The sequence below is a fragment of the Saccopteryx leptura genome, chromosome 3 (assembly GCF_036850995.1).
Source record: "Saccopteryx leptura isolate mSacLep1 chromosome 3, mSacLep1_pri_phased_curated, whole genome shotgun sequence".
In the NCBI taxonomy this organism is placed as follows: Eukaryota; Metazoa; Chordata; class Mammalia; order Chiroptera; family Emballonuridae; genus Saccopteryx; species Saccopteryx leptura.
In genome coordinates, this window is record NC_089505.1 from 144,985,749 (window position 1) to 145,008,788 (window position 23,040).

Here is a 23,040-nt window from a genome sequence, read left to right on the forward strand (position 1 = left end):
TAATTGATATGTTCAGAACCTTTCACCCCAAAACAACAGAATATACATTCTTTTCTAGTGCTCATGGTAAACTTTCTAGGACAGACCACATGTTAGGACACAAAACAAGTCTCAATAAATTTAAAAAGATTGAAGTCATATCAAGCATCTTTTCTGATCACAATAGCATGAAATTAGAAACCAACTACAATAAAAAAACTGAAAAAAATTCAAACGGAGGCTAAATAACATATGTTTAAATAATGAATGGGTTAACAATGAGATCAAACAAAAAATAAAAAATTTCCTGAATCAAATGAAAATGAACATACAACAACCCCAAATCTATGGGAACCAGCAAAAGCAGTTTTAAAAGAGAAGTTTATAGCATTACAGGCCTACCTTAAGAGGAAGAAAAAGCTCAAATAAACAACTTAACCCTGCACCTAAAAGAACTAGAAAAAGAACAACAAATAAATCCCAGAGGTAGTAGAATGAAGGAAATAATTAAGATCAGAGCAGAAATAAATGACATAGAAGCTAAAAAACAATACAAAAGATCAATGAAACTAAGAGCCAGTTCTTTAAAAAGGTAAACAAGATTGGTGAACTTTTAACCAAACTGATAAAAAAAAGAGAGAGAGAGAGACAGAACCCAAATAAATAAAATTAGAAATGAGAAGTAACAACTGACACCACAGAAATTCTTACAAAGTATTATAAGAAAATACCATGAAGATCCATATGCAAAAAAATGGACAACCTAGGTGTAATGGATAAATTCCTAGGAACATACAATCTTCCAAAATTGAATCTGGAAAAATCAGAAAACCTAAACAGATCAATTACAAAAATGAAATTGAAACAGTTATCAAAACACTTCCAGCAAACAAAACTCCTGGACCAGATGGTTTCACAGATGAATTTTACCAAACATTCAAAGAAGAACTAACACCTATCCTTCTCAAGCTATTCCAAAAAATTCAAGAGGAGGGAAGACTTCCAAGCTCATTTTATGAAGCAAGCATTATCCTCATTCCAAAACCAGGTAAAGACACTACAAAGAAAGAAAACTATAGGCCAATATCCCTGATGAACATAGATGGTAAAATTCTCACCAAAATATTAACAAACCAGATCCAGCAATAGTTTTAAAAGGTCACACAGCATAATCAGGTGGGATTTATTCTTAGGAGGCAAGGCGGTACAATAGTCACAAAGCAATAAATGTGATTCATCACATAAACAAAATGAAGAGAAAAAAATCACATGATTATATCAATAGTTGCAGTAAAAGCATTTGATAAAATCCAGCACCCATTTATAATCAAAGCTCTGAGTAACATAGGAATACAGGAAACATACCTCAACAGAATAAAGGCCATCTATGACAAACCCACAGCCAACATAATACTCAATGGGCAAAATTTAAGAGCATTCTCCTTAAGATCAGGAGCAAGACAAGGATGCCTCATTTCCGCACTCTTCCTCAACATAATCCTGGAAGTTTTAGCCACAGCAATGCGACAAGAAGAAGAAATAAAAGGCATCCAAATTAGAGAAGAAGTCAAATTATTATTATTTGCTGATGACATGATACTGTACATAGAAAACCCTAAAGTCTCAGTTAAAAAACTACTAGACCTGTTAAATAAATTTGGCAAGGTGTCAGGATATAAAACTAATATTCAGAAATCAGTGACATTTTTGTACACCAACAATGAATTGTGAGAAAGAGAAATTAAAGAAACAATGTCCTTCATTATTGCAATAAAACTAAATAAATAAATAAGTAAAATGATAAAGTACCTAGAAATAAATTTAACCAAGGAAGTAAAAGTCTTATACTTAGAAAATTATAAGACATTGAAAAAAGAAATTAAGAAAGATACAAACAAAGTGAAACATATATCGTGTTCCTGGATAAGAATAATAAAAGCTATGAATTCAATAAAATTTTTATTAAAATACAATAACTGCCTGACCTGTGGTGGCGCAGTGGATAAAGCGTCAACCTGGGAACACTGAGGTTGCTGGTTCAAAACCCTGGCTTGCCTGGTCAAGGCACATATGGGAGTTGATGCTTCCTGCTCCTCCCTCTTCTCTCTCTCTCTCTCCCCCTCTACCCCCAAAAATGAATAAATAAATAAAAATTAAAAAAAATACAATAACATATTTCAAGGATATACAACAAATATTCCAAAAATTTATATGGAGCCAAAAAAAGAACCCAAATAGCCTCAGCAATCTTGAAAATGAAGCATAATGTGGGAGGTATCACACTTCCTGATATCTAGTTATACCGCAAGGCCATTGTAATCATAACAGTTTGGTACTGACATAAAGCAAGCATACAGACCAATGAGACAAAACAGAGAACCCAGAAATAAATCCACACCTTTACGGTCGATTGATATTTGACAAAGTAGGTAAGAGTATACAATGGAGTAAAGACAGTCTCTTTAATACATGATGTTGGGAAAATTGGACAGGTACATGCAAAAAAATGAAACTAGACCACCAACTTACACCATTCACAAAAATAAACTCAAAACGAATAAATGGCTTAAATGTAAGTCACAAAGCCATGAACATCTTGGAAGAAAACAGACAGTAAACTCTCCAATATCTCTCGTGGCAATATTTTTGCCAGTATATCTCCTTGGGCAAGTAAAATAAAGGACAAAATAAACAAGTGAGACTATATCAAACTAAAAAGCTTTTGCACAGCTAAAGACACCATGAACAAAATAAAAAGACAACATACACAATGGGAGAACATATTTGCCAATACATCTGATAAGGGGTTAATAACCAAAATTTAAAGAACTTCTAAAACTCAACTCCATGAAGGTAAACAATCCAATTAAAAATGCGCAAAGGAACTGAATGGACACTTCTTGAAAGAGGACACACAGATGGCCAATAGGCATATGAAAAAATGTTCAGCATCATTAATCATCAGAGAAATGCAAATAAAAACCACAATGAGGTACGACCTCCCACCAGTCAGAATGGCACTCATTAACAAATCAACACATAACAAGTGCTGGTGAGGGTGTGGAGAAAAGGGAACCCTTCTGCCCTACTGGTGAAAATGCAGAGTTGTGTGGCCACTGTGGAAAACAGTATGGCATTGCCTCAAAAAATTAAAAATGGAACAGCTTTTGATCCAGCTATCCCACTTTTAGGAATATATCCTATGAATCCCAAAACACTGATTCAAAGAAGATATGCACCCCCATGTTTACCACAACATTGTTTACATAGCCAAGGTCTAGAAACAGCCAAAGTGTCTGTCAGCAGACGAGTGGATAAAAAAAGCTGTGGTACATATACACAATGGAATACTCTGTGACCTTAAAAAAGAAGGGAATCCTACCTTTTGCAATGGCATGAATGGACCTAGAGATTATTATGCTAAGTAAAATAAGCCAGGCAGAGAGAGACAAGTATCATAGGACCTCATTTATATGTGGAATCTAATGAACAAGGTGAACTGAGAAACAGAATAGAGGCAGAGGTTGGGTCACAGAGAGCAGAGGGACAGCTGTCAGAGGGAAAGGGGATGAGGGGACAGGATCCCAGAAGGTGAAGGGATTAGTGAAATTATCTATACATACCACAGAGATACAGATAATAGGACAGCAAATCCCAGAGGGAAGAGGGAGAGGGAGTTAGGGGGAGGGTAACTAAGGGGTGTTATGTGGGGCATGTGGCTGGGGGATGAGGGTGTTATATTAAGTGGGACACTTGAATCCATGTTAACACAATAAATTTTAAAAATTAATAATAAAAAAGAAAAAGGAGGCAGAAAAACTTAAATGGAAGTTATGGCCTTTGGATTCAAGGATCTTGTAATTTGGTTGTGGGAAAAGAACAATCTTATAACAGGGAGAATAGGAACCTAAAAATTGGTGGGTTTTTTTTATTGTTTTGTTTTGTCTTGTTTGTTTTGTTTTGTTTTGTTTTGTTTTGTTTTGTTTGTTTTGTTTAGGTGAGAAGAGGGGAGATATTGAGGTATTCTCCCACATGCACCCTCTACTGGAATTCACCCAGGTACCCCATCTGGGATCATTGCTCAAGTATGAAACTAATTTTAGCTCCTGAGGCTGACATGCTTGGACCAACTGAGCTATGCTCAATGCCTGTTGCTTGAACCAATCGAGTCACTGGCTGTCGGAGTGTAAAGGGAGAGAAGGGGAGAGAAAGGGGGGAGAAGCAAACAGTCACTTCTGCTGTGTCCCTGACTAGTAATCGAACCCAGGATGTCCATATGCCAGCCAATACTCTATCCAGTGGGCCACCAGCCAGGGCCTAAAAATTGTATTTAGAAGAAAAAAGAAAAAGAAACTTTTTTATTTTTATTTTTCTGAAGTGCAAAGTGGGGAGGCAGAGAGACAGATTCTTGCCTGCACCCTACCAGGATCCACCCAGCATGCCCAATAGCAGGCAATGCTCTGTCCATCTGGGGCATTGCTCTATTGTAACTGGAGCCATTCTAGTGCCTGAGGCAGAGGCCATGGAGCCATCCTCAGTGCCTGGGTCAACTTTGCTCCAATTGAGCCTTGGCTGTGGGAGGGGAAGAGAGAGATTGAGAGAAAGGAGAGGGGGAGGGGTTGAGAAGCAAATGGGTGCTTCTCCTGTGTGCCCTGGTCGGGAATTGAACTCAGGACTTCCACACATCAGGCTGATGCTCTACCACTGAGCCAACCAGCCAGGGCTCGGAACAGAAACTTTTTGTGGGCTTTGCTATATAAGCCTCCTAGAGGTTTCCTATGAGCTGTTTTTCAAAAGTTTGTAGAAAAAACTTGTGTTTAGCTGACAAGATGAGTTGCATTGACACTCCAGAGAGAAAGGAGAATCACATTTTTTTCAGTTAGAAGATACCAATCAGATAGACCAACCCCTGATTGTACAGAAGAGGCAACTAACCCTGAATGAAGCGATGTATTTCCCCCCTATTTGTAATGAGAACCAGTTTACAAAAGTTTCCTTATCTTGGCCCTGACCGGTTGGCTCAGTCAGTTAAGATCATAGACCCCAAATAAGGATGTGGGTTTGTTCCTTGGTCAGGGCACACACGGGAAGCAACCCAAAAATGCATGACTGAATGGAACAACAAATGCTTCCCTTCCCCCTCCCCTCTCTCTAAAAAAAAAAAAAAAAATCAATAAAAATTAAGCCCTGGCTGGGTAGCGAGGTTTGTCAGAGTGCTGTCCTGGAGTGCAAAGGTTGCCATTCCATTCTCTGTTCCAGGCACATACAGGAGCAGCTCGACTTTCCTGTCTCTCTTTCCCTGCCTTTCTATCTCTCTCAAAAAAAAAGAAAAGAAAAGTTACCTTATCTTCATTGTCTTATTTAACCCCAATAATCCTGTGTTAATGAGAAAATTCAATTCAGGGAGATTTACTGAATTGCCAAGGGCAAATATCTAGTGAATAGCAAATTATATCATTGGACATAAGTGTTCTCTGTCCAATGTTGGAAGTCGTGTTCTCCATTACGACCCCCAAAACTTTAGAGAGCATTTTGGTGCAATGATTTTGCTTGAATATATAATCCTAAATATATAACCTCTTAGTAGTGGAGAAATATTCATTAATGAAATTAATTAATTCAGTTGTCAATGATAATTCTGCTGAAAGGACAGAAGCAGGAATGTTCAAAATGAGCGTGGTGGGAGAAACTCTGGCAAGAGGATAAGAACCATGCATGTCTAATTATGGTTGCAACATTGATGGCAGTGGCTTCCCTTCAGAATCGGGCAATAAATAAATATTATTTCTTCAAATATTTTCAAGCAAAAATTAATTTTGCTGCTGAACCTATTAAAAATACTAGGCAAAAAAAAAATCTTTTTTAAAACTTAATGGTCAAGGAATTTTGCAAATAAATAACAAAGGACATTGCTTTTCCTCTAAAAATGGCTTTTCATGAATCTTCTCTGGAGAAGATTCCAAACTACTGGTTCATGAAAATCAACCTACAATTTTATTCACACTTGTACTGTCCAAATTAAGTATATGCTTTCAGAATGTAGGATGCTTTGATAACAAAGAGTTATTTCCAGTAGACAAACACTTTAGTTCTCTAAGCTCTCATTTCCACCTTCCTCAATAAGGCAAAAAAAAGTGCAGGGACAAATGTCATTAATTGTTCCAGAGTTTCTCCTTTAGAGAACTAAAAATTATAACATCAGTACAGCATTCTACTGATAGGTGTGTTGGCTTAAAGCATTAATTTTACATTTGTAAGGTCTGTAAGTGTATGCCTTGCATTCTCATTGAAAGGGCCAATCAATAAGGTCAGCCCTTCTGCTTTCAATCAAAATAGCAATGGAAAGTAAATAGCAATGCAAAGACAAATGTATGTAGAAGTGTAAATATATGTGTCCATATATACATGTAACAACATAAAGTTACATAACTAAAGTGGCAGAAAATAACGAAGTTACATTCTAACCATTTAGCTGGTTTGTGTATAGTAGATTGCATTTTGAAGGTGGAGTGTTTTTTTTTAGCTTAATTCGAAACCTCTCTTGCTTGGTCAGCACAAGCTTTTTGTTGTAAGGGGAATGTGCCTTTGGAAAACTTGTGATTTTTTTTAATGGTGCTTTCACTTTGGACTTGTTTTTGGTGAGTAGCCTGTATTGCTTCTCTTCTAGTTGGGATTGTATTGTTTCCTTTCACAATGTGATGAAAATTTTAAAAAGTAATTATCAATCTTTTTAATAATTATACCCCTGATTATGTTGATTTATTATTATGGGCATATAGTGAGGTGTAAGGAATTTTGGCATTTGCAGGGAAGCAATTAGGTTGACTTAGTCAGTTTTAGATTTTAGCTTTCGAACCAAACATGAAAACTTGTGTGGTTCCTTGAATCATAATGACTCTCTCAGAGTAAGAATTTGTCTTTATTTTTTTAATTTAGAAATTAAATGTAATGGGGTTACATTGATCAATAAGAGTACATAGGGTTCAGGTGAACATCTCCATAACATTTGAACTATTGATTGTCTTGTGTGTCCATCTCCCAAAGTCAAATCATTTTTCATCACCCTATATTTGTACCCCTTTACTCCCCTCCCTCCTACTTCTCTCCCCATAGTTAGAATTCTTAACCTGTGTCCATAAACTTCCTAGACTTCCCTACACAGACTTCAAGAGAGCTGTACAACCTCTGACACTATATAAAAACTCTCAGACTGGTCTCTGATCTCAAAGCGATTAAGAACCAGTGTTCTACTGGGTATGAAAGACCTCAGTTGGTGGTAATGGTTCCAGAATTATTTTCTTCCTATGTTCTTTTCAAAATAGGATTCAAACAATGTTGTGTATTATATTCAAAGCCTTCTTTTAACATATTTTTCTTAAGGCCTGACCAGATGGTGGCACAGTGGATAGAGTGTCAGACTGGGATGCAGAAGACCCAGGTTTGAAACACCAAGGTCGCCGCTTGAGCACAGGTTCACCAGCTTGAGTGCGGGGTCACTGGCTTGAGCAAGGGGTCCTCGCCCTGCTGTTGCCCCCCCCCCTGGTCAAGGCACATATGAGAAAGCAATCAATGAACAACTAAGGAGCTGCAACAAAGAATTGATGTTTCTCACCTCTCTCTCCCTTCCTGTCTGTCCCCCTCTCTCTCTCTGTCACACACACACACACAAAAATAAAAATTGTCTAAGAATGTTAGGCATAAACACTGATTTTCCATAGACATTTTTCACCTGCCCTTAGAAAAAGACTAATCAATACTCGTGTTCTAATTTTATTTTTTGGTCAGATTTGGAGTTTAAGTTTTCAATTTTCCATTCCATACAGTTATAGAGATTATTCTGTCATCAAATGTATGGAAATAGCCCTATACTGAGGTACAAACTGGCATTAACTGAGAAAGCCCAGGCTAATAAAGACTTTTGCTAATATTTTATTCCTCTTTGATATAAGTACTTCAGATTAAATAAAGCTGCTACAGTTCTTTTACCTGACCAAATATGCAAAAATCCCATTAGAGACAGAGTTTGGTAAATTAGTTCTCTCCTACCAAGGCACCTGTCTGGAAATGTGAACTTAAGAGGAAATCTAACAGATTTTTAAAGGTCCTGGGAGAAATGGGCTCACTCTTTCTAGATATCCCTTGGAGAGATCTATAACCACAGGGCCTCTTATTAAGAACAAAGTAAGGACTGGATCATCAATAGAAAGATGATACTTTCTAAGAAATTGTACCTCTTCATTTGTGAATAGGTTTATGTGATTATAAAAACGGATCAAGGCTTGATGTGATCCAAGCATTGTTGTAGTGGTAGTGCCATATTTAGTTGCAGTCAGACACAAACTGGCATTCTAGTGCCTACTGTCTGAGAAAAGCCAGAATGGTGCCTGTCAGAGCCCAGATCTCACAGATGGCCTTGTCCTGACACATGGCACTCTCTCGGTGGCCACAGCCCTTGCCCTATGGCAAATGTTCTCCACTGGGAGCAATTATGTTCCCCATGGGTCATTTGACAGTGTCTGGAAACATTTTTTATTGTCATACTAGGGAGGTATTACTGGCATCTAGTAATAGAAGCCTGAGATGCTGCTAAACAGCCTACAAGGCAAAGGACAGCCCCTACCACCACCACCACGACGAGGGATTATCTGGTCCAATGCATCAACCATGCTGAGGGTGAGAAATCTTGCTCTGAGGCCCTGCCACTTTTGCCCACTCTGGGAAGATTATACAGATATGCTCCACTCAGACCCACACTCCCCAAAAAGAGCCACTAGAAGTTAGTTTGAATGCTTTGAAAATTATAATACTTTGGGCAGAGAGAAATGAAAAAGTATCTTAAAATGCCTCCCCTTCCTGGTTAATACCTACTCCTTTCTGCAAAATGCAGATTAAATGTCACTTCCTATAAGAAACCATTTCCTGTTTTAGCATCACCTCTCTCCTATGCTCACATAGGACCATATGCTTAATCAGAGCTCTGATCAAGTTATTTCTCACTGCCCTACTAGATTATAAATCTGTTGAAAGCTGGGTGTTGTTTTGTTTTGTTTATTTGTTTGTTCTTAATCCTTATGTCTTAGCACCTACCAGATGCCTGGGACATGTAGACACAACAAATGTATGTTGAACACGCCTGGAAGACCTACCCTCCAACTTGGATTTACTCAAGACTATTTTAGGTTAAGCACAATGGCCCCTAAGGATATGTCAGGATATCTGATCCCATGTCCTCCAAGGACATTAAACTGGAGAATGTCTCATTTCATGACATGTGCATTCATTCACAAGCACTGTGGTTGACACTCCTGGCCTAGTGAAACGTAGCCATAGTGATGTTTACCTGAACTGCATTGGGGGCCTAGGACAGAGCTATCCCAAAATGCCTTTTTTTAGGGAGAAGGAGAGCAAGCTCAATGTGCTACTTTTAATAAGCTTGGCTCTGTAGTCTACATTGTACAGGTCTCCCTTCACTGAAGAAAGAAGAGAGCTACCTGAATGAGCATACAAAAAAGGTAGTGGAGCAGCTCAACATTCATCTCCACTGGCAATCGGCTCATACTACTGAAAGGCCTAGGTATAAGACTGTTAAAAGGGTCTGATGATATGCTAGGACGATTCTTATGTTGGCTGCTAGTAGATTACACTCGAATCCATAAGAAAGAGGAAAACTCAGTTTAAAATAATTTATAAATGTGCTTTTCTATTAACAATAAAAATTATGGTATTATAACATAAAAAAGTATCATGTTGAAAATGGGAAATAAAGCACCTCTCAGATTTATAGCACATCAGTGATAATTTGTACTGTTGGTGGTTATAGAATATAAAACAAATGATTTCATTGCTCCAGACAGCATGATACTGTTGAATTACCTTTTGCTGTTATTTTGACAAAGCACATCAAATAGGATTACAGGGAAATATATAACACAACGGCAATCAATATTCCTGACATGTGCTGACATCAGGAAGAAAAGACAGGAACATTTCAGAACATTCATCTTTATTTTCCATTGACAAGCACCACATAAATAACATACATTTATTAGATACACAGAGTAGCTATGACTGGAATGCCATCAAAATTCTGATTTAATTCTCATAGTCTCTTTTTGTCTCCACAGTATTGAAGACCAGCCTTTAAAACATACTGGAAGATATATTTAAATATCCCCACAAAACTTTAAACAGAGGTGACAAAATATAATTTCTCACTTAACAAAGTATATAGGAATGATAGTTGAATAAGAGAGATGGGAAAACATATGCTTTCTATACTGAGTTTACATTCTTGATTATAGTGTCAATGATTTCTGTTCCTACTTAGACACACTATGTACATGGTACTAACTTCCATCTGTTGTAACCAGATCAAGATAATCAGTGCTTATTTTTAGTTTGTTTGCTTAAAGAAATGTTCAACTTTCTGCTATTTGTATAAACACATTTGGTCAATAAAGAGGGAGAAGGTGATATAAACAAGAGCGTTTAGCCGTCAGTGATGACTTGAGTAAACTTAACAACTGCTCTTACAAAAAACACTGGCCACTCTTTGTTTTGTCCTACTGACATTCCAGTGTAAAGGTAAATGCACTTTTTTCCTCTTTTTCTTCTATAGAATGGCCTAAAAGGATGAAGATCTCTAACAGGGTTGAAAATGTACAGATTTTCCTCCATATCTTTCTCTGTGTTCTCTACCCCACCCTCCATGCCTCCTCCATGTAAGTATCCTTTCAGAAGCTGAGATAACATAGAAGTGTATCAGTAAGTTGTATGTGTTTTCTCTACTTAACGTTACAGCTTTGATTTCTCCAGAAACTGAAAACTATAGAAAGAAACACTGTTCAAAGAAAGATCAATGTTTGGTGATTGGCTAGCTTTTGGCTACCTATCTGATTCACTTTAATTAAAAAGCTAAAATTTTCTAATTCTAAAACAACTGATAAAAGAATTGAATTGCTGCACTTCCAAAAATAAGTTCAGAGGTGCAATCATCTCCAAAATGCTCAAAGAGCCTGAAAAGGTTGATTTGTTCTTGGTGGTGATCTCTTTCTTCCTTTCTTTTTCCCATAATAAAAATTGTTTCATCAAAGCACATATTAAAAAAAAACAACAGACTCAGATCTGTTTCATATGTTAGGACAATGGTAGTCAACCTGGTCCCTACCACCCACTAGTGGGCGTTCCAGCTTTCATGGTGGGCAGTAGTGGAGCAACCAAAGTCTAAATAAAAAGATAGATTTAACTATAGTAAGCTGTTTTATAAAGATTTATTCTGCCAAACTTAGCAAAAATCCAACATAAAGTACTTGGTAAGTAATTATTATTATATGCTTTAACTTGCTGTAACTCTGCTTTATAAATTTTATAAAGTAAAGTTACTTCTCTACTTTATAAATCACCATTACTGTGGAACCAGTCAGCGGTTAGAAAATTTTACTACTAACAGAGATACAAGAGTGGGCAGTAGGTATAAAAAGCTTGACCACCCCTGTGTTAAGACATTAACATATTAGAAATATGAAGGCCCTGGCCGGTTGGCTCAGTGGCTAGATGGTTGGCCCAGTGTATGAATGTCCCAGGATCAATCTCTGGTCAGGGCACATAGAAGACATGACCATCTGTTTCTCTTCCCCTCCCTCTCCCGCTTCTCCTCCTGCAGCTAGTGTCTGGATGGGTTTGAGTGACAGTTGCTGAGGATAGCTTGATTGGTCCGAGCACGTCAGCCTCAGGTGCTAAAAATTGCTCAGTTGATTCTAGCATCAGCCCCAGATGGGGTTGCTGGGTGGATCCCAGTTAGGGCGCATGTGGGAGTCTGTCTCATTATCTCCCTTCCTCTCACTTTAAAAAAAAAAAAAAAAAAAGAAATATGAAGCCATTCTCTCTTCTCTTAAAAACAATCCCACTTTCACCAATAGTAAATATTTGTTACTTTCTATAAAAAAATAAACAGATTGGAAGAAGGAACCTGAGAGAACAGTCTTGTTTCTAGTGAAGAAATATGTAATCCAAGAGATATTTGGGTTGTTTATAATATGAAACTGATGTAAAGCTTCTGGATATAAAATAACTCTAATTCTCAATAAAAAGAATGTGACAATAAATGAATACGGTATACATCTGATTGAATTTTATTCCTCGAGAATCAAAATGTACTTGACTGATGGTATGATAATGTAATGTTTTGCAAGTCAACTTGTATGCATGATAAGCCTCTAAATACAATCCTCTGTTTAGGAATTATAAAATAGAGAATATATAAAATGAGAATTTTCTGCTCTTCTATTCCTTCAAAAAGGAGGGAATAGGGGTGAGTGAGGAAGGAATTGTTAAGTAGCACGTTTTGAAGATATCTTTCCACCTGACTTAAAAACTAATTGTTGATCTCTTTTTGAAAAAATGACTTTATTCTAGACTTGTTAAAGTCTTTTATAGATATGTGTAGTCTCAATTTTCCCTCTGGCACTTTAAGAATAACATTACTCTGCTCTATTTTTTTTTTAATTTCTTCAGTTTTATTCAAGGTGAATTCAATCAAAAAATGCATTTAGGGAAGCCATGTACAAGATTTTACTTGATAACCATAAATACAAGTTCATAATAAAATTAAAACCTTTTCTGTTGGAGTAATTTAGGAGAATATAAACTTTCATATGGGATTGGTATCTATCTATATATAAATGATACCAATAAAATGGAATTCTATGAAAAAAACATTCCCTAATTCTCTGTTTCATGCTTTGTATATAATCACCACTTATTAGTTGTCTTAGAATATGGAGTTTCAGCTTCTAAGCAAATGTATATGTGAGTTTTAGATTGATTTTCAGGTTCTGTACTTTGGTTCTATCACAACCTATGTGATGGAGTATCATGGAGATATATCACTTCTCAACAGCATTGTATTGCAACTCAAAAAACAGTTCTACGGACTTAGCCACAGCATTAAAGTTTTCATTTTAAAAACAATGTAATCTCATTCATTAAATAATTCTGTTTGTTTATTTAGACATCAGGCAGAGATTTCGAGACATCTACAAGCACAAAACCAGCAGTAAACAAGCAGCTGTGAAGATTTGGCATGGCTGATGGTCTAAACTTTTCATATAGGTAAATCATAGAAATTTTAATTATTCTATATGGTGTTAGAAATAAATACTCTGCAGTCCTCTGTATTGCTCATCTTACGCTCTCCTGTATATTCAACAGTAGCTTTGGGGGTTAAAGTATGAAACTAAGTAGAAAATATATGCACTAAAATTGCAAAGAACAAAATTTTCTGTCTCTGACTTTGTCCCAATACTGAAGAATAATTAAATAATTATTGTTGTGTAAAAGATTAAGAACCAATCATTAATTTGGAGTCAAAACCAAAAATAATATAAAAAGCATAAAGTAAATGAAACACCTAATTCACATGAAAATGTAATATTAGAATACTGGCGCAGATTGACCACCTTTTTAAAGTACTGTTTTAATTTGTCACCATGGTCATAGTTTCTTTTATAGTTAACTTTTACAGGCGCTTCTGCAGTTTTTTTTGTGTTTTTTTTTCTGTAACATAGACCTGAAATCTTTCATATAATGAGAAAGGGTTAAGTAAAAATATATGTGCACTTTTTAATTTATAGTCATATAAATCTGATGTTTACTTGTAATATCCTGAATACAGCAATAGGGCAATTTTATAAATTTTGAGATAACACATTCTCTTTTTCAATTTAAAATATTTTTAAAATATCCACCATGCCTATTTTATTTGAAAAACAAACTTTTCTTATTAAATATATAGTATGTCATCATTTTCTTCTATAACAGCATAGTTGTATAATTTTATTCTTTAGAAAATCAGAATTCCTTTGTAAAATTTATGATGGCTGATTTTATTTTTATTTCCACATTCTACTCATTTCTTTCCATGTGGTTTCCTAGGCCTCTATTTATTTATTATTTTTACCAATATTGTGAAGTTTAGGAATTGTCATAATTTATGCACGCATTTTTTTTCCTACTCAAATATATGCATAGATAAACTAAGTATATGAGAGTGAATTTAAAGGTCAGTGAACTTAGACTTGGAAACACACATACTCTTGACTATAGATGTCCACTTTCTAACCACAACTAGAGTCTCTGCACAATGTCTCTGAAATCTAACCTCAACTATCATCCAAAGGCTAAAATTATTTGTGGCTTTTACTTCTTGTCAGGCTTTCCGTGACTAGCAAATGGTTGCCTAGATAACAAGCACTTCTCATAGTTTCTTCCTTTTCCACCTCCTTCTCAAACTTGTCTAAAATTTGCCATTTGCCCACTCCAACCAGGTCTTTCTGAACAGAAATTTATTTTGTGGCTAAGAATAAGTTTCAGACTCTTTTGTCTTTATGTATTTCTGTGGTTGGAGAAAAAAAAGTGACTTTTCTTTGACAGTAATCTCCATTACCGTTTGGATTTATCAGTCTCTTAAATTATTAATACTGATAAAGCACTTTGTTGTGCAGCAATATGACACTACACATTTGAAGATAAATTCATATTTCTGTAATTAAATCAGCAGAGATCATTCACAGTATCAGCCCGACCAACTGTAATGGCATAAAGCACTTCAACCATACGGCGGGGCTTTGCCAATGGCACTACTTGGGTTTGGCAGACATTTATTCATTCATTTGCTGAACAGATATTGAATACTTTCTGTATTACAAGTGCTATACTAGGTGTTGGATAAAAGAACCCAATCACGCTCACGCTACTCAAATTCACAGTGCATGTGTGTCTATCTGATTATAACCTAGGCTCCAAGGACCACTCAAGAGGTAAAGCCTTTTAATTACAAGGTAATCTCGCTGCACTTTTATTTTCTGAAGTAAGTAGTTTTGTCTCACCACCCCCATGAGGGGACCTGTGGGATAATCTAATTTATGGCATAGAGAGAATTTATAATGGGGTTTTAGTTTAAGTTACTTATCACCATTTTTTCCAAAACCTAGACTAGCAGAACATCATGAATCACCTAAGCATTCCCAGCGTATTCTGTCTTCTCACTCAGTTTGACATAGTCACTTAAATTGATTATTCCTGATTGACTTAGGTTGGTTTACAAATTAATCTAATAGATAAATAGTACTTGATAAAGTTAATTCTCCCCCAAACACCTACTAAACTCAAAGAAAACCATAGTTATGATAAAGAAGTATAAATAAATCTTGGTTTTTAAAACTAGAAATGCAAAAAAAAAAAAAAAAGGTAACCTGAAAATTAAAATCTTAATGAGAAAAATGTGAATTTGTTTACAAACTATAGAAATGATCCCTGAAAGTATAGTCTTGTGAATTTATTTACAAATGAAGGCTCCCAAGAATACCAAGAACATCTTGGCTAAGCCTAACATTAAAGACTGCTACATTTGTTTGGAAAATGTTTTTTGTTCTCAAAACTTAATGTGATTCACTTGTGCTGAAAACACATAAAGCTTCACTATTAAGGTTAGTATACATGTAGACTATAAGAAAAACTTTTAATAATAAATATTTAGATATAGCTACTCTGAGAAGAGGGCCCAAAATGTGCAGTGAAGGGATCAATATTATTATTATTTTCTTATCCAGTAAATAGGCCCAACTATGAAAACTCTTTAGTGAACCCTCAAGATTTTATTGGCATTAGAATCAGAGTTAGTATTTAAATATCCAGAAGACTGGAGAACACTTACAGTGGAAAAATCAGAGAAGATAATTAACCAGAGGGCCCATAGTTAGTGTTCAAACCTGTCCCTAAATAGCATTCTGAAAAGTCACTTGTCTGACTCTTAAGAGCAGTTTCATGACTCCCCTCCGGGCTTGTTGGGATTCAAAATGTATCCCAAAAGAAGAATGTTTAGCCATTTGAATAGTCATAAATCCTCCCATATTTAAAATAAATGAAATTGGCTCCTATTCAGATAAGCACACCTAATTACATACCCAGCCAAAAGTTAAACTTTGTAATGTTAGCAGCTAATTTACATATTGAGCAATACTTAAAAAACATCAGTACCAATGAATATTGTGGATACATCTTTTAATCTTAGTTCACCATTTAAAAAATAATATAAGGAGGCAAAAAAGTGACAGAGAGAGAGTGTGAAAGAGAACACAGAAGACCAAGGACTTGGAAGAAAAACAAACAGTTGCCTTGTCTTCAATGGTCCGTGCATTAAATCCCCCATGTGCTGAGTATACTGGAATATTGTTTCCCTACCCCAGCCCTACGATGGACCAAGATCATTTATAAATAGTCACACGTTCAGCTACAAATATCAGAGACCCCAAAACAGTAAACTGTTATTAATATAATTTCTTTTGCGTTTCAGTACCTTTGGCACATAAGGGATTATCTATGCTTGAGACCATTCAGCCTTCTATCAAAAATTTGACTTCAATGCATAAACAGGCATGTCAGCGATGCCTAAATTCACAGTAAGGTTTAAGTCTATTTGTTGCCAAAAGTTGTGAACATGCAAGTTGATTAAGTGTTCTCTTTCATGCTCCTGTCTGAATTACTTCATTGGATAATGAGATAGGCTGCCCTTTCTGTCCATCACTAGAGCAGCTGGAGACAGCATTTGCTACCTGGCAAAACCTCCGAAGAAGGATCTTTCTTAGCAGCAGATAAACCCAGGGATCCAAGATCTGGTTGAGTGAAGCCAGGCGGACAGCTATTAAGAAGAAGTTGCATTCTTTCTGCTTTTCTGGGTACGACTTGCAGTGCTCCACTGATGTCTGATTGAAGATCATTTTCAACATCATTATCTAAGAAAGAGGGACAAATAAGTATTCCAAAATTAATAAAGGCATATCACCTCCTTTACACAGTACTTTGCGCATAGTTTACAGTATGTTGGTGGTTGTAGTGAAATGAACGCAAGCAAGAGTTATATTCACAGAACACAGCCCTGAATTATACAAGACATTCCTGTGAATGTTCCCACATTTTTGGCCATTTTACACGTTGCAGTTTTTTAAAATGTGTATGTTTTTGGCGCTTGATCCTTGGGATTTAAGAAGTTTCAAAATAACACATCTCGAAATTAGCCAAAGTCATCTGTTTTGTTGTAGAAAACACCAGCAAGCTGATACCCTAATGAGAGCCAATATTTGAACAAAACCAGAAGATATTTCATCTTAAACTTTAGTAGGTATATCTGAAAAAAAAAATTACTGAAGAAAAAGTAAAAGCAAGAAAGGGGAAAATAATAGTAATAACAACAACATTTTCTAAATCCTAACAATTTGCCAGACACTGTGTCAAGTTCTATGTATGAATTTCATAATCAATATAAGAGAGACATTATTGCCATCTCCTTCTTACAACTGGAGAAACCAAGGTTTAATGATATAAAACAACTGAGCCAGCCTCTACCCCGGGTTCACTAATATCATACTGACACGCTATTCTCCTTTTTTTTGTCTCCCCTGCTCACCACATACACATACCAGAATGTAGACTCCGTGAGGGCCGCATTTGGGACTATTTTTCCCCAACAAGTATATTTACACTACCTAGACCAATATTTAACAAATAGTGCTCAATAAATATTTGTGAAAGAATGCATTATGTGACATATATGTGAATATAACATTATGTGATACGTGTAATATTTATATTTGAGTGAATAAGTATTTGTGATTTGCATGGAAGAGAAAATTTGAATGTTCAGATGCATCTGAAAGAATTATGCACATTCATTAATTATCAGAAAAATTGTAACCAAATAACAAACCATTTTACACCCAGCCATTTGACAAAAATGAAGAAATGTGACTTTTCCAAATGTCAACAATGCTTTGCAACAGCGAGGACCCTTGCACAGTACTGGGGCGAGTGTGCGTGCACTGGACCCACCACTGTGGGAAACACCTGGGCACTATCTCACCTGCCCCTCCCAGCTATCCTGCTCCTGAGAATATACTGTCCCGGATTCCTCCACCAGGATTGTGCACATGACTGTTCATCATGGCATTGTTCATTAAAGAAAAAGAAAAAGAAAAAAAGCAAGAATAATGCAAACATGAGTTCACATTCACAAGCAAAGAAAGGTGTTAGATGTTATAACTGGCTTCTAAATTCGTCTTTCTAGGTGCCTGACTACCAAGTACTTGAAATGTGACCGGAGCAAATTGAGATGTTGTAGTATTTAATGATTATATAATGAAATGATACTATTTTTGATATATTGTGTTAAATAAAATATTAAAATTCACAGTACTTGTTTCTTTTTTACTTTTTCTAAAATGTTGCCAATAGAAAATGTAAACTTATATATGGAACTTGTATATGTTGCCCACAGCACATTTCTATTGAAATCACTCTCTTTCTAGAAGCCCACACTTATTGTGATGTTCTGTCCTCAGGTCACGTATCTCAAATTGAAGTCAATAACTCTGAGCATCTGACACACCTGAACCACTACCCACAATCCCAACAATGGCACTTTCATTCTTACACAATTGTCCTGGCCCTGCATGTCAGTCACCTTCAAATGCTTCTTTTGTGCCTGACCTGTGCTGGCACAGTGCATAAAGTATCAACCTGGAACTCTGAGGTCACTGGTTCAAAACCCCGGGCTTCCTTGGTCAAGGCACATATGGGAGTTGATGCTTCCTGCTCCTCCCCTCTTCTCTGTTTCTCTCTCTCTCTCCTCTCCCTAAAAATGAATAAATAAAATCTAAAAAAAATCCTTCTTTTGCTTTGTCTGTTACCCTCTGTCTGCTCTTATTCCAATCTTATCCTAAATCAGCTCCTCCTCTCCTCTGATGTACAGTGATAAGACACCCAGATGTTTCATATAGATGTCAGCACATCACAGATGCAAAACTGATCAAATCCACACCAGCTACAAAAACTGCATCTTGGTCTTATGGGACAGAGTGCAGTCACAGATAATTCTTAAATCAATCACTGGTAAAGAAGATGGAAATTTCCAAGTTTGGTTTATAGGACAAATTTATCCTTTGGGGCTTAATCCATAGTCCTTGATCAAATTACTGCCTAACACTTGAACAAAACTATGGTTCTGTAAATCAATAAGAAGGGAATAGGTAGGCAACCAGAAGACAGCCATATGTTCTGGGTCCATAATTGCTTTCAAAGGATTTTTCCCCCCAAGGGATTTATTCAATAAAAGCCAAAAACAGCTGTACAAATAATTGAATATTCAGCAAAGCGTTATCTATACTAGTAAGAAACTGTAAACTGACAAATCTCTGACATCAGAAGTAAAACTTAATAAAATACAAATATTTTATTCCTCCGTGCTCTTCAAGTATCTTATCTTTTGTTAGCCCTTCTCCTTTGTATAAGGAGAACAGTATATAGAGTTTGCATAATAGTATATATAAAAATTAAGTGAAGAGAACAGATTATAAGATAGTATTACATATATAAAGTTATATTGTAATTATAATTAAATTATGTAAAATACCATAGAACTGTGGAAGGCAATGGAATGATCACTATTAAACAATAATTTATTAGTAAATAATCATTATTTTTTTAAATTTTATGTGCATAAAATATTTTAATGTTTTAAGAATGGTTTTTATTTAAAAGAAGTTGTTCATATTTCCTTCATTAATAAATACAGATTTATAACACTTGCTTATTATACACCAAATTTATTTAAAATTAATAGATATATATACATTAGTGTCTTCTGATGCATGATCATAGTAATATGAGGTGAACACAGTACTGAACATGACCTCCACTGTGGTATGCAGATGGTCCCCCTCCAAAGATATCCGTGTCCCAGTCCTGGAACCTGTGACTACATTATCACGCATGACAGAAAGGACGTAGCAGACGTGATTAATGTTAAGGGCCTTGAGATGGGGAGATTGTTCTGGATTATCCAGGTGGGTTTATATATCATATGGGTCCTTAATGTCAGGGAACCTTTTCTAGCTGTGGTCAGAGGGTGAAGTGCCTACAGAAGAATGGTCAGAGAGCTATAATAATGCTGGATTTGAAGATGAAGGAAGGGAGCCATGAGTTATGGAATATAGATGAATGACCTCTAGAAACTGAAAAAAGGCAAAAATAGACTGTCTCACATCTCCTTCAGCACTTCTTAGAAAAAAATGCAGCCCTGTGCACACTTTGATATTTGCTTAGTGAGACCAAGGTCAGGCTTCTAAGCAACAAAACTGTAAGAGATTTGTGTTGTTTTAAGCTAGCAAGTTTGGATTAATTTGTTGGAGAGCTACAGTAGAAAACTAATATACTCATTGAGTGTGTGCTCAGCAAACGCTGAGAGGAGATGGGATGGAATGAGCCTGAAAACGATGTATTCCTTCTCACAAAGAAAACATCCCAGCAAGCTTGTTTGTTCTGTGCACTGTCTTAGGAAACTTTAACATAAAAAAAGGAAAACTAAACTTCATCCTAACACCTATCTAAATTATTGCAATTTCTAAATTAGCAATATGTACAAATGAATTCTTGTTATTCCAGTGACATCAGATTTCAGTGTATTTGACTAAAAGGTATAAAACTGTATTTTCAATTCAGTTGTCTTAAATATATATATATATATATATATATATATATATATATATATATATATATATATAGCTAGTAATTATTTTTTATTCTTTTTATAAACAATTGGAAAGGTTTTATTTAGCTCTTTCAACCCCTCATCTCCTCCAATAATTAAATATGTCTGACTACTTAACCATCTTCCAGAAAGTGTTCAAGCCCGGTCTAGAATGATCTAAAAACTCACTAAATTACATTTTCATTTTTCTTTATAAAGTATTGACTTTCTCCAACTTTTTATAATCAGAAAAATTTACAAAATCACTTATTAAAATGGGATTTAAGTCACTTTGTATAGTTCTTATTTTTAAATTAATTTTACAGGCTAATAATACTAAATTATTTTTATTAGGTGAATATAGGTTTCATATGCCTCACATGGGTTATTAGTTGACTGTAATTTCCAGTAATTTCCTGTTGACAGTGCAGTGACTATGACATTATAAAACCCAGCTCTGTAAGCAATAGATGGCACATGGGGAGGGACACTTCAGCTTTTCCCAGAAATCATGAGATGCGCAATAGGAAGGTCATTTCAACCACAGGCAGTGAGCATGGTATTGGCATTTCCAAATGGCGGCAGGGTCGGGCATAGGACCACAAAATTCTTCGTCTAATTTTGAACATAAATTCAAATTAACATCCACCTGTTGAAGTCTTTATATTTAAGAAGCTAAACGGTGATTGGGATCTTTGCAAATATTTTTTAGATGGGCAGTCTTTTGGAAAAAACCTTTTGCGTGAATATATAGATTTCTGGTAGAATTAATTATTCCTGTAAGTCCAAGTCTACTCCTTATAAAGGGAGGACAAATAAAAAATAAGATGCTTAGACAGCCCAGAGGCTGGGTTTTTGTTTGTTTTAGCAAACACATGTATAGCCTGCACGGTAGCTCCTTTCAATCAGCCTCATATAATGAGCTGCTATCAAGGGAGCGCTGAGACCAGTTCTGGCTGATAAGAGCTGCTGCACTTCCCCCGCACCCTCCTCAGGGCCCACGCGGCTCCCCCAGGCCTCTGCCTCTCGCCCGGTTATCAGCAAGAATAGAGAGCTTTTCCGTACCTACGATAACCAAGAACACAGCTCTATCAGTGACTTCTAAATTCTCTATCCCTGGCTAATTTCACGGGCAATTACCTTGCTCCCTCCTAAATGAAAGAAAAAATGATACGTTCCTTCCCCAGAGATAATGATGTTTTAAATGGGCAAAGCACACACCAAGGGAGACTGACTGCTCTTACTATCCTGCATTTGGATTTTATTTTATTGCAGCAGGATTTATAACCACACATTCAAAAATCTTTAGTACTTTACTTCTTGTTTCAAAAGGACCTTGGGTTATAGGCCATAAATATCTATTAAAGATGATAAATGAGTGAACCCAGAAAAATTAATTTGTGGGCTTGGAAATAAAATTGGTTACTTGCCCTTAGGCTCCATTATGTGGTGTTTATGCCTTTCCAGTTTATTTCTAATGTCAGTGTGTGTGAGAACTTTCCTCCACAGCCAGTACTAAGCTGTGTCTTTTGTTTGTCATAATGCTCTGTTGTTAGGCCTGGGAAAATAACCTGCTTTACTGGAAATTCCCTCTCCAGTTTGACAAGTGTTCTATATTATAATACACAGTAACCAATCTGGGCCCTTTAAACTACTTAATTAGATAATTTGAAGAACTGTCATGGGAAGAAGTTGTGTTGTAGATTCAAAGAGTAACTGTAGTCTTTCCAGTCTGGTTACAACTCTGCTTTCCGGTTGCTAAATCTTCTCAGTAGAGACCACCGTTTCAGAAGCCTCCCCTGCGCTATCTAATCTGAACACAGACTACTGTTTCAGAAGCTTTTCCTGCGTTAGCTAATCTGAAAATTTTGGAAATAAAGATTTCATAAACATTTTTTAATTATGATATGTTATGTAATCTCATTATTATTATTATTATTATGTAACTTGAAAAAAATTTCCAAAACAACAATGAACTAAGAATCAGTAGAAGTAAATTCTGGCTCTGCCACCATTTATGACTTTAGGCAAATCACTTACTCTGTTCTGTTGAGCTCACTAGTAAACAGCTGTTGGACTGAATGGCATTTTACAGATACCTCTGTGGTTAAGGTTTTCCTGATGGATTCAGGGGCAAAGATGGAAATGGAATAAAAATATAATTTGAAAAACTGAAAGGTAAAATGAGTAGAACAGAAGACAAAATTCCTCTTCAGGTAAATGCCAAGAGTGTGTTTTAGTAAATAGAGGAGAGAGGAAAGTTACAAAGTTAGAAAGCGGACAGTGAAAGAAGACAAGATGTGGGATTCATAAAGCTTTAAGGGGAGATTATTTTAGAAGTAACAGACTAACAAGTACACTGAGCAAGAGTTAAAAACCAGCCATAAAACTGACTGGGCTCTGCTTCTAGTTTGGGAACTGGTTACCTAACTTTGGATCTTAATTTCTCCCTTCTCTAAAACATGATTAATAATGCTTACCGA

The 23,040-nt window shown here is 36.0% G+C and overlaps 1 protein-coding gene across 3 annotated transcripts in view; it reads right to left on the reverse strand.

Annotated features, from left to right (window-relative positions):
- The window catches only part of PTGER3 (prostaglandin E receptor 3), a 153,643-nt gene that overhangs the window by 100,366 nt on the left and 30,237 nt on the right, over nucleotides 1-23,040 (reverse strand). For all 3 annotated transcript variants that reach the window (XM_066376567.1, XM_066376568.1, XM_066376566.1), the window contains exon 2: nucleotides 16,590-16,769. In XM_066376567.1, the coding sequence (XP_066232664.1) occupies nucleotides 16,590-16,769 (180 nt within the window). The remainder of the gene's footprint in view (nucleotides 1-16,589; nucleotides 16,770-23,040) is intronic.